The 15,312-nt window shown below is 35.7% G+C and overlaps 1 protein-coding gene across 1 annotated transcript in view; it reads left to right on the top strand.

Moving 5' to 3' along the window:
- LOC129320065 (uncharacterized) overlaps window positions 1-14,274 on the top strand; it is a 58,360-nt gene extending 44,086 nt beyond the window's left edge. The window contains exons 18-23 of the mRNA XM_054965214.1: window positions 10,203-10,280; window positions 10,569-10,635; window positions 10,752-10,848; window positions 11,723-11,839; window positions 11,923-11,979; window positions 13,546-14,274. Coding sequence (XP_054821189.1) covers window positions 10,203-10,280; window positions 10,569-10,635; window positions 10,752-10,848; window positions 11,723-11,839; window positions 11,923-11,979; window positions 13,546-13,695 — 566 coding nt within the window. The 3' untranslated portion in view covers window positions 13,696-14,274. The remainder of the gene's footprint in view (window positions 1-10,202; window positions 10,281-10,568; window positions 10,636-10,751; window positions 10,849-11,722; window positions 11,840-11,922; window positions 11,980-13,545) is intronic.
- The last annotated feature ends 1,038 nt before the right edge of the window (window positions 14,275-15,312 follow it).

The raw sequence follows: 15,312 nt of genomic DNA, 5'->3' as shown, positions 1-15,312 counted from the left end.
AAATTGAGCACATTAAGTGTTCAGTTTTCATATTTTGCCTCATTAGACCACTTTGTGCTTCGAACCAAGTCCAAAGGACCAAGTACACTCGATCGGCACATTGTATCACATATATCACATCATATTCGCAATTTGACCCCTCAATACCACATTATACACTTGTGGTCTTATATGGAGTATGCACATAACCACATAAACAATAACATACTTGTTCCACTTTGCACCTCTAACTTACACATGGGGCTTCGCTTCACCATACAGTCAGGATTCACAATAGACTTGTTCATAAACTAATCTAAGAAGGGGCGAAATATGTGGTTCATATAGTCCATGAAAACTGTAGGCACATTCGTCAATCTAATTGGCATCACTAAGAGCTCAAAATGCCCATATCAAGTATGAAATGCTGTTTTAGGCACATCCTCAGCATTCACCCTTAGTTAATGGTACCCAGATCGCAAGTCGATTTTAGAAAACCCTAAAGCTCCCACCAGTTGATCCAGCAAATCATTAATCCTCAGAAGTTGATATTTGTTTTTCACAGTCACTTTGTTCAACTATATGTAGTCAATGCATAAATGTAGGTTGCGATCCTTTTTCTTTACAAACAAGACAGGCAAACCCTAGGGGACCTACTAGGGCATATAAAGCCCTTAACTAGTAACTTTTCTAGTTGCTTCTTGAGTTTTGTCAATTCAAAAGGAGCCATTTGATATGGAGCTTTCGAAATAAGCTTGGTAACAGGAACCAAATCAATGGAAAACTCCACTTCTTGCTCCGATATCAAACCCGAAATCTCATTTACAAATGCATCTGGAAACTTGTTCACAACCTAGATTTCATTAACATTACTATTACCATTATTGCTGCCTTCCACTGCAAAAAAACACTGCATAGGTCTAACAACCCTCAGAGACCAATATTTTAGCCTATACTATCAAGAGTAACCTTGGCTAACTAGTAGTTTCTGTAAAAGTCGCAGTAGAAGTCACATGAATTGGCAACAACACCATCTTTCTGGCATAGTCCAGAGTAACATTATTAACTATCAACTAGTCTATCCTAATGATAACATCTAACCCTTACATAGGGATTATGATTAGATCTTCCACTGAAGTCCTACCCTCAAAGCACAGCTCTACTTACATACATACCTTACTCTTCTTATCTAGTAACTCAAATGGTGTAGACACTTTAACAACGAAAGGAAGCTCATACATAGGCAAACTTAGGGCTTGTTTAGAAACTTGTTTTGGGAACAGTTTTCTATTCTCCAGAACAAAAAAAATAGTCTATTTGGTATCGTGTTTTCAAAAAGTGTTTTGTAGAATAAAAAAATAAAATATTGTTCTACAGGATAGAAAAATGGAAACAACTTTTAGGTGTTATGGGATTGTTGTTCTAGAGAACAAGAGAGAGTGAGAAAAACACCTATTTTTTTTTTTTCAGAACATGTTCTACAAAACGTCAATTCTCATAACAATAAAATAAAAACAGTTTCAAACAGCCCCTTAGCTTCTTCACACACTCATGCGACATGAATGAAAGAGTGGCTCTAGAATCAAATAATGCCTCAACCTCTTGTTCGCAAATAGAAATTTTACCTGTAATTAGATTAGGCACTGTCTGAGCCACCTCTCGAGAAATTATGTAAAATTGACTTGTCACTTTAGGTCACTGCTCGTTAGCTCCTTCTTGATTCTTCAGACAATCCTTTGCAAAGTGACCCATATCACCACATATGTAATAGGCCCAACATCTCCCATCATGATTCCTCCTATAGATTGTGCACACAGGTGAGTGTGTAGTGCTCACACGAGATGTAGGAGTAGTAGCAGTTGACTCGACTATTGTGCAGTCCTAAAATCCCTAGCCCCACCAGTCCTCCTACTCTAGTCAATCGATTCTCGAAACTGTGGTTCTCTACTGAAAATCCTCCTGCTTGAGCATCCAGAACTATTGGTACTAGAACTATTCCTCTTTGATATTGCTCCTAACAGACCAAAAGGAGCTATAAACCAACCATAATTATCTCTTCTCTTCTTGGATTCTACTCGACCTCGCCTTGCAACTATACGGAGTCGGTTGCATGTTTTTTCATAGGTAGCGTCACCCAATAAGGTTATTTGCCTCTAGTACTCTAGGTGCATTTTCTCAATCAATCTCTTTGTCTTCCTAAGTTATTTAATGTGATTTTACGGTCCAAGAAAATGCCTGATGAGTGGAGGAGAAGTACATTAATTCCTATTTATAAAAATAAAGGAGATATTCAGAATTGTACTAACTATAGAGGGATTAAACTCATGAGCCACACAATGAAATTGTGGGAGAAAGTAATTGAGCACAGGTTGAGATTGGAGACAAGTATTTCTGAGAATCAATTTGGTTTTATGCCAGGTAGATCAACTACAGAGGCAATTTATCTACTAAGGGGATTAATGGAAAAGTATCGTTGTAAAGATAAAGATCTACACATGGTTTTTATTGATTTGGAAAAAGCTTATGACCGTATACCAAGAGAAGTGCTTTGGAAAGCGTTGGAAAAAAAGGGAGTACGGATTGCTTATATTAAAGCCATACAAGATATGTATGAGGGGGTAAAAACTAGTATAAGAACGCCTAGTGGTCAAACAAAGGATTTTCCTATAAAGATTGGACTACATCAGGGATCATCTCTGAGTCCTTATTTGTTCAACTTGATTTTAAATGTTTTGACGGAACATATTCAAGAGGAAATCCCGAAATGTATGCTCTTCGCGGATGATATAGTTCTTATAGCAGAGACAAGAGAAGAGGTTAATTGCAAACTTGAGTTATGGAGGAGGACATTGGAGTCGAAAGGTTTTCGTCTGAGTAGAAGTAAGACGGAATATTTATATTGTAATTTTGGTAAAGGACTATTCGAAAATAATTTGGAAGTGAAATTGGGAGATCAAATTATACCTCAAGTGGAAAAGTTTAGATATTTGGGAGCCATTATTCAAAATGATGGCGAAATCAGTGGAGATATTTCACATAGAATTCAAGCTGGGTGGTTTAATTGGAGAAAAGCTAAAGGAGTTATTTGTGACCGTAAGGTGCCTAATAAACTTAAAGGAAAGTTTTATCGTACTGCTATCAGACCGGCAATGTTATATAGTAGTGAATGCTGGGCTCTAACGGGACAGCAAGAGCATAAAGTTGGAGTAGCAGAGATGAGAATGTTACGATGGATGTGCGGACATACACGTAAAGATAAAATTCGAAATGAGCATATACGTGAAAAAGTGAGGGTGGCACCTATTGAGGAAAAAATGGTAGAAAATCGGTTGAGATGGTTTGGGCATGTACAAAGAAGACCAAGGGAGGCACCAGTGAGAAGAGTGGAACATATAACTTTGAGTCCGATTAAGAGAGGTAGAGGAAGGCCTAAGAGAACACTCTTGGAAGTTGTTGAACGTGATCTCTTAATTAATAATATTTCTAAAAGCTTAATAAATGATAGAGTACAATGGCGTCTTGCAATCCATGTAGCCGACCCCACCTAGTGGGATAAAGGCTTGTTGTTGTTGTTGTTGTAATCTCTTTGTCTTCCACTTGCTGTCATCTCGATCATGCAGGTAAGTTACAAATTTGGAAAGCTGATTGAATTTCTTCATAAATGATTCCTCATCCATATTTGCCTGCTAGAAATCATAGAATTCAACTTCCTTTTCATCTTTGAATGCTGTAGGGAAATGGTAATTAAAGAATTTCCCCTTAAATTGTTCCCAGCTAAGCCGACTATCATTAAAAGGTCTTCCATAATTCCACTAATGTTTGACATTTTCAACTAACTATACTGTGGCCAGTATAATCCTTTACTCAGAAGAACATGAAGTGACCTCGAAGATTGTGTCCTCTCTATCCAGTTCTCTGCATCTTCCTCCTTCATATTTCCATTAAAAGTTGGCGGACTCAATCGCAAGAAAGTTTTCCGAACTCAATCCATAAGAATCTTTTAATCTTTTCTACCGGTCACTAGCCTACTCAAGTCCACCTCATGATGCTTCTTAGGTTCCACCTCACTTTAGCCTCAAGCCTGATCTCTTATTCTAGCCTCGGCTCCTCGTAATCCCTATTACAGTTTAGGGAATCACAACCAGCTAGATTCTTTTGAATGTATAGCATCACTTCAGCATTTGTGCCATTGTTGGGTCATTTCCCTAGGTTGTTCCGATGGCACCTTTGGATTTTGCGCATCTTGACCCTAAGTGCACCGTGGCCCCTCATGGCTATTTCAGTGCTACTGTAGCTCTATGTGCCTTTCCCTTTTAAGGAGGAAAGTCAAAAAATAGAAGAAATAGGTGATTAGTGGCTGAAAAAGAAAGTAATGAATGTATAAAATTTGCCAACTATTGGGGATGCAAGACAGAAACAGGTTAAAACCAAGGAAGAGTGATACCAAACTATAAAGTGCTGATTCTCACATCTGGCTTTACTCACACATCCATACCTTACATTGCAATACAATACAGCAACAAAGATATAACCTTTAATTTGTTTCCAAAATGCAGGATCTCGACTTTGTAGAAAATATGTTTAATAAAAAGGGCTCATGGAAGTGCAGATGTACACCCACTTAGTAGATAAAGCAAACAATTAGTTTTTTCGAAAACAAGCCATGCGTCATAGCGAGTACCATATGCACTGCGGCATGTGGTACAGAGCAACATACTCTACCTTTATGACATGTGCTACGGCTTGCACTCCAGGTTATTGTATGTTTCTTGGCTCAAATCTCATTACTTGGAGGACCAAGAAGCAGGATGTAGTATCTAGATTTAGTGTTGAAGCTAAGTTTAAAGCTATGACACTTTGAATTTGTGAGTTGTGGGTAAAGATAATTTTATCAGATTTGAGAATCAAATGGGAAGGTCTAATGAGACTTTATTGTGACAAGTAGTTAGCCATCAACATTGCACATAATCCTGTACAACATGATAAGACCAAGCATGTTGAAATTGATCGATACTTTATCAAAGAGAAGTTGGAAAGTGGTCTAGTCTGTACCCTTTACATATCCTCTAGTGATCAATTGGTAGATATACTCACAAAGGGATTATGAAGTGAGCATTTTCATAAGTTAGCATCCAAGCTAGTAATGGATGATATCAACTCTCTAGCTTGAGGGGGAGTGTTAAAATATATAGTTAAATTGTGTAAATTTATTTTCTTCCTTTAGTAGATAGATATTAGTTGGTGGTTAGAAGTTAAGATAGCATTTATTATCCTATGTTGATATACTCTTATAAATATCAAAGCAAGCTCTTGTAAATATTGAGAAAAATAATGAAGAGCATTTTTTCACTAAATTTGTCAGACAATGATAAATATGAGGGGAAAATGCTGAGATCTTGATATTAACATATTAAGGGAACTAAATTAGAGTTGCAAGAAAATCTCTGATTTTAACCAAAACCCTATCCCCCCTAAATAATCAAAGTACAACTAGCAACACGATTAACGAACATCAAAATAAGAGTTCTACTCTCTCTGGCATTCGAGAAACCAGTCTCTCCTCACAATTCCATCACAACAGACATATCCCCTCAACACAAGAAAAAGACTAATAAAACTCATAGCAAGGCTTCCACAAATCCCCTACCCAAAAGATACTATTCATAACATAAGATCAAGATTTACGATTTCTTACAGCCATGGACCGATGGATAATCATTTTGACTAATCAAAGCCTTTCCATTTGAGTCATTACCCTCCTCTTGTAAATCTTAGGGAAGTCATAGGTTCTATGACTATCCTCCCTTAGAAGTTTCACCTTGTCCTCAAGGGAAAAGCGAGAAGTTGCTAACTAATCAATTCTGCATGTTCCCAAGAATTCTTGGGCTCAAGTAGATTGTGCCATTTATCCAACACCTCTTGTCCATTTAAAAGTTTGTGAATCCTCCTAATATCTTGAGGTTGCACTTGTAATTCTAATTCATTAGAGAGGATTGGGGGAATAGTAGGATTCACTACAGCAAAATGCACAGACTTTTTGAGTTGAGAAACATGAAAAACCGGGTGAATTTGAGCAGGTGGTGGATGGTCCATCTTGTAGGCTACTGTACCAATCTTGAAAGGACTGTAAAAGCATCGGCTCAATTTCATTGACCTTTTTAGCCAAAGTTTTCAGCCTATAAGGTTGGAGTTTTACATAAACAAGATCCCTAACCTCTAATTGCATATCCCTTAAGAGCGAAATAATCTGGTTTCTAACTTGAATTTGTTCATTCACATCTTCTATAGTGCAAGGTTCGCCACTAAGTTTCAAGAATGTAGGAGGATCCCTACTATACACTACATTCAAGGGTGTCATTCCAACTAAATTGTGATAAGAATTGTTATACTAGTACATAGCCCAAGCTAACCATTTAGCCCATTGAGTCAGCTTTTCATTGGCGAAGAAATGCAAATAAGTCTCTAAGCTCCTATTTAGCACCTCAAGTTGTCCTTCAAATTCTGAATGGTAAGATGAACTTAGGCAAAGTTGAGTACCAGCTTGTTTGAACAATTCTTGCCAAAATTGGCTAGTGAAAACCCTGTCTCGATTTGTAACTATGGTTTTAGGAAAAACATGCAACTTCACCACCTCTATTATAAAATTTTCAACAACATCCTTTGCAGTAAATGGGTGAGCAAGAGGATAAAAATGAGCATATTCGCCGCAAGTATGGTGTCATACCTCTTTTATTTAGGGAGCCTGGTGATGAAGTCCATGCTAATGTCCTCCCAAACACTTTTTGCAATAGTTAATTGTTGCAACAAGCCAGCAGGGGACAAAGCTTGGTACTTATTCTTTTAGCACACTTCACAACTTGCTACATATTGCTGCACATATGTTTTCATTCCCTCCCAATACAGCACGTTGGACATCCATTTGTAGGTGCACAAATAGCCTGAATGCTAGCTATTGGAGAATCATGATATTCCTTGAGAAGTAAAGGAATTTAGGAAATCACGATGAAATGAGGTGACCTAATTGCTCAGTCTTTGATTGTACAAAGGTTCACTTTTTTAAATGCACTACAACCTGATTTTCTTTCAAGATTGAAATTACAATTTCAAGTTTTTTCAAATGTGAGGTCAGGTCAGGACTATATATAAGCATGTCATCAAAGAATACCAACACAAACTTGCATAAATACCTCATTCATGAGAGATTGGAAAGTTAAGACTGTGTTAGTTAATCTGAAGGGTATCACCTTAAATTCATAATGTCCCTTGTGAGTTTTGAATGCTGTCTTGTGCTCATCCACTTTAATTCGAATTTGATGATACCCAAACTTTAAATCCAACTTTGAAAATATTGTAAATGACTGGGATTGGAAATTTATCAGGGACTATGATTTTATTTAAAGCCCTATAGCCAACACAAAACCTCCAATTTTCATCTTTTTTTTTTCACCAACAATACCGGACTTGAGAAAGGATTGTTGCTTGGCTTTATAATCCCATCTTTTAGCATGTCTCTCACCATATTTTCTATTTCAAATTTTTTTTTATAAGGTACTAGTATGGCCTAATGTTTGGTGGTTGCTCTCTTGGCTTGATAACAATAGCATGATTCTTGTAATGGGAGAGAGGGAACCCCTCAAAAGCTTGACACACCATGGGATATTTCTCCAACAGTGTTTGAACTTCAAGACACAGTGATGTTAGGCTTTCATCACTACTAGTCAGGCCATTGTATTCAATCAAGAACCTTTCCCCTTTCTTCCCAACCAATTGCATCAGAGACTGAAAGTAGTTGGAGTTCAAGAGAGAGTTGGATCACCCAATAAGCAGGTTTGCTCCCCTTTCTTGCCAATTTTCATCGTTAATTGGCTCCAACTAACTCTCACATCACCCAATGATTTCAAACATTCCATTCCTAAGACTGCATCAATACCACTTAGAGAAAAAGGGTAGAAGGTTTAAATAATATTATGACCTTGCACATTCATTATGATATCCTTGCAACGTTTCCTTCCTTTCACGGCAGATCCATCCCTGACTGTAATAGTATACTCTGGTATTTCATCATTAATTAATTCAACCTATTAGTAAATCCTTTGTGATGAAATTATGAGTGGCACCACTGTCAATCAAAATGACCACCCCTATGTATCCGATAGCCCCTTTTACCTTCATAGTGTGATTATCTCCAAACCTAGCCATGGAATTTAGGGGTAATTCCATTTGTGTCCCCAATTCAATTACCTCATAACCCCTCTCTTTGCATTTCGGTGCTGCATCTTCCTCTTCAGGATTCTTGTCCATTCCCATCTCCATGATTAACACCTGGAGATTCCTATTCTTGCATTGATGGGTTGGACTATACTTGTCACCATACTCGAAACAGAGTCCAGGCTCATGTCGCCTCTCAATTTCCGCATCATAGAGACGCCAAGAATTGCCTTCTCTCTACGTCGCAATTTCCATGCTCGTCGTGCTTCCTATTCTCGATGGGTCTAGTGTAGACTCTATTCACTTAGAATTTTCCATAGACAACGTCGTTTAGGGGCTCAAGTGTATGCTGGCTTCAGACATGTGAGTCACATGTGCAGAGTAAAGGGGTTGGGTTGACTCGAGTTTGGGCCCAAAGTGGGTTTGCTGGATCCAGGTAGCCCTAGCCTCCTTGCATTCTATCAACACTTGACAATGGCATCTCCATCAGTTCCCTTAACATGGTTGTCTTGGATATTTTCAACTCTGTCCTAATCTCAGCCTTCAACCCTTTGCAAAAAGGCCCAATCAATTGCTTTTCAAAAGCGTCCTTTACTTGTGCAAATGAGAGCTCGAATTTCTCCACAAATTCCAGCATTAATTTTTCTTTCTTTGTAGTGAATAATCTATCATATCCCCCTTTAGGTTGGGATGAATGAAATCGGCGTAGCAGCTTGTTCTTGAATTCCAACCAGTTACATAAAAGTGCCCTTATGTCAATCCATTAGTACCCATTGAATGCTTTTCCTTCTAGACACACCACAGCTGCTTCAAGTTTCTCTTGTTTTGTGATGGAGTTTATGTGGAAGTACCTCCACTCGAAAAAGCCGCCTAAGAGGATCCTCACTCGAGAACACAGGTAATTATAACTTCTTGTACTTGCTAGACTCATGTTCACCTCCTTGGTCACTCCTAGCAGTCTCCATATGATGAGTGCCTCCCTGTTCTTCCCCATAGGCCTAGACACTTTCTTCTGTATCTATACTACGGCTTCATTCATGACTTTTAACATTTATTTGAGCTTGCTCACATCTGTTTTCAACCCCCCAACCTTCTCTTTTAATTCTTGTACTTCCCGATCAGCATAATATACTCTCTTTGCCATAACTCTTAATCAAACCTCCCTATAATCATAATGCTTTGATACCAAGTAATGGAACCCAACCAAGTAACACAGTAAAGAATAAGGAAACAAACAGTGACAGCAATAAAGATGAGGGGAAAATGCTGAGGTTTTGATATTAATGTACTAAGGTAACCAAATCAAAGTTACAAGAACAATCTCTAATTCTGGCCAAAACCCTATCTCCCCTGAATAATCAAAATACAACCAGCAACACGAATTACAGACATCAAAATAAGATTTCCACTCCTCGCAATTCCATCGCAAAAGACATACTCCCTTAACACAAGCAAAAGACTAATAAAACTAACAGCATGGCTTCCACACACCCCCTACTGCCAAAAAGATACTAATCATAACACAAGATCAGGATTTACTGTTTCTTTCAGCCATGGACTGAAGGATAATCATCTTGACCCATCAAAACCTTTCCGTTGGAGTCATTCTTCTTCTCTACCCTCCTCTTATAAGTCTTAGAGAAGTCACGGGTTCTATCACATTATGAGTGAGTCTCATAGTTTGTTGATATATTGCGTTGCTTAGTTGAATAAAACAACAAATTCCAATCACTCTCTTGTTCAATATCCAAAAAACCAACAGAGAAAACCTATCCCGCAGTAAATCTCCAATAAGATGCTGGGTCTATAAAATTATGCACAGTATTCATCTTTTTTAATTTTGTGGTCACTTGACCATGACTATCAAGTTTTTTAATGCTTGCTTCTGCTATTTGAAGTTACATTTTATAATATTATGAATATGCCATATTGGCCTCTTTCTGAGAATATTTATTTGTCAGTAATCTAGCAAACATTACCTATGTAATTGATCATTTATTTGGTTGATTGTGTAGGATTTCGGACCCCAAATGATGTTGGGGGACTAGTCTCATCAATTACAAAGCTATGCGGTTTCTTGGTTATGGTTCCAGGTTCTTTAATTTACCGCATTTTCTTTATTGATTTAAATAATGTTTCTTGCTCATAATTATTTTCCAAACCCTCACCCCTGCTTAATAGAGTTCAATCTTTTATATTATTTTTAAGTTGAGCAAATTCCATGTGCGTGCATGGCAAATGCTTTCATATAGAAATTTCATAACCTGTTGAATTTTGGATGTCTTAGCTATGCTAATTTAAAATTAAGAGCTGGGAACTATTTTGTTGCACTATCTTCATATGCTTTTATTCACTGTGATTATCTTTTAATGGAAATGAAGGTAATTTTAGTCAAGGATTCACCTATTTCCCTAGTAACTTGTTCAATGTGATCAGCTCCCAATCATGGTAAGCCTTTCATACCTTTTATCATGACGCAAAACCTATCATGTTCTGTTTCTTTTACCCTAACGTTAGTCTTTATATCTTTTGACCTCTATTTTTGATTAATTGAATCCTTGCAGGATTGAACCAAAACTGAGGATACGTATTTTTTCTGCTATCATTTTATTGTTGACGACTTGGTCACAAAACAAACTTCCATATCATGCAAATAAGGAGGTATAGCTTTGCCTTTAATGTATACTCGTAAATTTAGGCCTGGCAAGTGGATGAACTTGCGTGTTTTGGTGTTAATCCCAGTTTAATTAGGTGTGTTTTAGCTATGAACTGTAAGGATTGACTGGTCACCCAACTCAAGCATTACACCCTAGTTTTTAAATTTTTTATGCCCAAAAAGAAAATAGAATCCATTTAAAACCAAAGCACAGTAATTTTTCTTTTCTTTTCTTTTTTTATTTTATTTTTAGGGAAAACATCAACTTTGACATCTTAAATTTTTTTTTTTTATAACATTTATCAAATAGTATTTTAAATATGTGCATATCTAATTATGAGTGAATGTGACATGCACATATTTATGTATATCTGTGATTTTATTAATATTGGTAACTGCGTGTGCTTGAATTTTTATATATACTATTTCATCAACGCACAAATATTCATAACGTATGTGCCAATCATATCTGTTGTCAAGAATGTATGAATGTAAATGTGTGCAAGTGCTAGTGTGTATGTGCAGATATTCGTTTACGGTCTCTATATCTGTTTATTTGCACATGTCTATAATTATATGCTTGTGTCCCTGTTTATATGTATACGTTGACAAGAAGGCAAGATGCGAGGGGAAAAATATAAGGGAAAATTACAAATAGCTCTCATCTTAAAAACTTATTTACAAATGAGTCCCATGAATTTGTGAAAATGCACTAAAATCCCATTAGACTTGGTTGTAATTGATTTACCGTATGTGCAATTCTTTTGTTACTGAGCATTTCTGACCGGTTTAGTTTTTTTTTTTTTTTTTAATAATTTTGATTTCTAAAACATGATGGTGCTTCTTTTTCTTTTTTTCTTTTTTCTTTTTTTTTTTCAGGTTCCAGGCAATGACACGTTATACTATGGTAATTTATCTTACAAGCAAGAACTTGTTTCTTTCTCCAATATTATTCTTCAAAACTTGGTTAATGCCATTCAAGAAGAGCCTTTGCAGGTAAAATCGTATCGACTTCAAATAAAATAATTTGATTTATTTGACCAATCATAATTAGTACTTAATTTGAGGCTAAAATGAAGGCTGCTAGAGGAATCATGGCGCTTGAAGCATGCAACTCCATTGCATCATCTTTCAAGGTAGGCTGGTTTTCTGAATTTGTCTTGTATTAAACATTGCAAATTTGCAATCAATATGATTATCTTTCATAAATGCAAAAGAGAAGGGGGGGAAAAAAATACTGGTGTGCCCTTGGAAATGAATCTGATGGGTGCCTGAATGGGATAGAAAACCCTACCTTAAAAGCTAGTTATTGAGTTGGGAGGAGCAACCCCTTTGGATACTCCATTGAGCATCCCTTACTAATCAATGTGAGATTTAGCATCTCATACCACCAAGTCTAGAGTTAAACATAGTAAGTCACGCAGAAGTTGCAAAAGATTGGCCTTTGTTCCTGCGAGTTCGCTGCATATCACCGATCTTCACTAGTTTGTCCTGACATATGCATCGCTCATTTTAAGATGACTATTTTGTTTTAAGGTTTGGCAGATGTGCTAACTTTCAGGGAAAAAAAAAAATTTCTTTGTTTTGTTCCCCTTTTATTTCAAGTTGTTAGGATATAGGATGTAGGATATTCTTTCTTTTATCACGTCATAGTGAGCTTATCCAAATTATTTCATGAGAACTTATATAAATAGGGTAAAAGAACAATTCACCTACTAAATTATATGTAGAATAGCACTAGAGCAATTTACCCCCTAAAAGAGCAAGCGTCTGTTACTTATGATGGGCCCAGTGGTTCGGACATGTGGCCATCAGTTTTACGCTGACATATGGATGAACTAGTGGACCCCACCATCATAAAGTAACGGACATTTTTCTATGCTTAATGCTGGGGGGGGGGGGTGGAGATTGCAACGAATTCAAGAGTTGAGAAAACAAATACAATAAATGAGTTTAGGGCCTCTGGTACTACTCGACCTATAATTGATAGGGAAAATTGCTCTTTTTCCCATATAAATATTGAATGAAGCTTAAATCAAATCTTGTAAAAACGAAATCAAATCCACAGAATAAATCCGGCAGCTTCTCTGGCCAAAAAGAGAATCTTGTAGCTCCAAAATTTTTTTCCTTCTAACTATTGAATGCCCCCCCGTGCATTGCCGAGAGGTTTATTCAATTTTCTGGGGAATTTGGAACGTATATAATAATCTTTCAAAGTTTGGCATGATAAATCAAATAATTGATTATAAGAGAATCAAATCTGAGAGGTTTGTAATTCTGAAAGAAAGAGAAAGAGAGGGAAAGAGAAAAACGGAGGAAAAAGAGAAATAGAGAGACGAGAGAGAGAACAGAGATACTGAATTGTACGCTGATTATTCTCATTATAGTTATGCATAATCTGAATTACATATATCTAGTGTATTTATTATCTTCTATTCCTATTTTCCCCCACCTAACGGATAATAATAACCTCATCTACTCCTAACGGCTATTTTTATAACTAACAGTAACTAATATTTCAACATTACAATTATGTAACAAAATCCTAGCTTGACTCCACATACCAGCTCTGTCAAAATAAGAAGTTCAGTTGTTGCGCACGGGGGGGAAAGAAGCATATTTGATCTCTTGGGGTTTCTGAATCTGCAATGCTTTACTTTAGCCTTCTGCTCACTGATTTCATTTCTCTCATTTATGGACAGTTAAGCAATGAAGTATCGTCTGTTTGCGTCTCATTGATAGAAACTGGAAAGTCATGTTTGAGTCCTCAAGACAAATACCTGCAATCAACCATTCAATTTGTAGAAAAACAGTTGCCAGCTTTTGCAAGAGCGTTGCTGTCTTCTGTGTGATTTGTGTCTGCATAAGTTTTCCCCTTCCAAATATGGCAAAGCTTAGTGGCATCTGGAGTCTCTCCTTTTTCCTTACTCTCATTTTCCCTCCTTTTCTTTGTTATTGTTAGATCAAAGCTTTTCAACGGTTCTGATTTAATTTTTGATAAAATTATCATTATAATTTTACATAAAAATATATAGCTAAAATACTATAGTTTTAAATTGTTTATATCAAAATTTAGTAGTTCAAATATATTTATATATTTTAATGTAAAATTATAATGATAATTTTATCAAATATTAAACCAGAACTGTTAAAAAGCTTTGATCTAACGATAATGAAAATAAAAGGAGGGAAATGGAGAGTAAGGAAAAAAGAGAGACCCTCTCCAAGCAGGATTGAATTCACAGCTGCTCACCAAGGGCGAGTAAAGGGCTATTGGCGGTGTAGGTTAGATTTGATATGATCTGCGGACTATAAATTGTAATCTATTGTTTAACTGTACCTACATGTTTTCCTCCTCATTTTTTGGGGTAGCTTATTGTTAATGTTGACTTCATCTTTCATTGTTTCCATTATTTTTTTCTTCCAAAATATTTATTCTTTTTAGTTCGCACTTGAATTGGAATTTCAAAACGAAAGAATTAGGGCATGTTTGTTTTTTGTTTTAAAAATTATTTCTTCTTTTTGAAAACCAAAAAAAAAATGTAAACACTTGTTTGGATTAGTATTTTTCATTTAATTATATTTAAAACATTTTTTAAGACAAGAGAATAAAAATAACTTCAAGTTGTTTCTGTTTAATTTTTATTATTTTTAAAATACACTGTATTTGATTATTAAAAATTATAGTTTTCTTGATCAATTTTTATTTCATTTTTAATTTTAGAATTATTTTTTAATTGACATAATCTAATGGATTTTCATTTTATTTTGTTTTGAAAAATAATTTTAAAAGTTGTATTATAAAACAGCTTTTAAAAACAAAAAATGAGAATAGAAACTAAGCAGTCCTTTAATCTTTCATCATCTAAGAAATACTTTAGTTATAAAATTGTCTTCTCCATTATCGTCTAAAATAATACCTGCAAAAATTATATTTTAGATGTACAATTTAATTTATTTTTATTAGATGTATGACAATATAAATTATTAAATTTAATTATTTAAAACTTAAGCAATTCTGAAAGTCAAGTGCATATCTAATGTTTTGATTGTATCAAACTATATTTGCATTAGTTGACATATACTATTAAACTGGCATGAATTTCCATACCATGCATGGCGTCCAGGAAAACATAAGTAAAATAGAAGGCAAAAGAAATTATATAAATTAATATGTATGTATATCTAAAATTAAAGGGTCAAGGTGAAAATTTAGCTTTCAACTATTTTTTAAAGATTACTTGGTAGCCTATGTTATGCAATAATGTAAAAGAAACCATTAACTATTAAAATTGATGCATCCCTTACCTACTATCAATTTCTCAGTAACATTTGTTTATTTTTAAAAATATGGGACCCAAACTTCCTCTCTCTCGCTCTGCTTTGTCCACACTTTCATCCCCGCACTCATGTGCTCTATCCACTTTCACCATATCTATTTCTTTGCAACATGGCTAACATTTTCGGCC

Source organism: Prosopis cineraria, unplaced genomic scaffold, assembly GCF_029017545.1.
Source record: "Prosopis cineraria cultivar Desert tree isolate PC_DT_omini unplaced genomic scaffold, ASM2901754v1 PC9, whole genome shotgun sequence".
Lineage (NCBI taxonomy): Eukaryota > Viridiplantae > Streptophyta > Magnoliopsida > Fabales > Fabaceae > Prosopis > Prosopis cineraria.
This window is presented reverse-complemented; position numbering and strand designations above follow the sequence as displayed.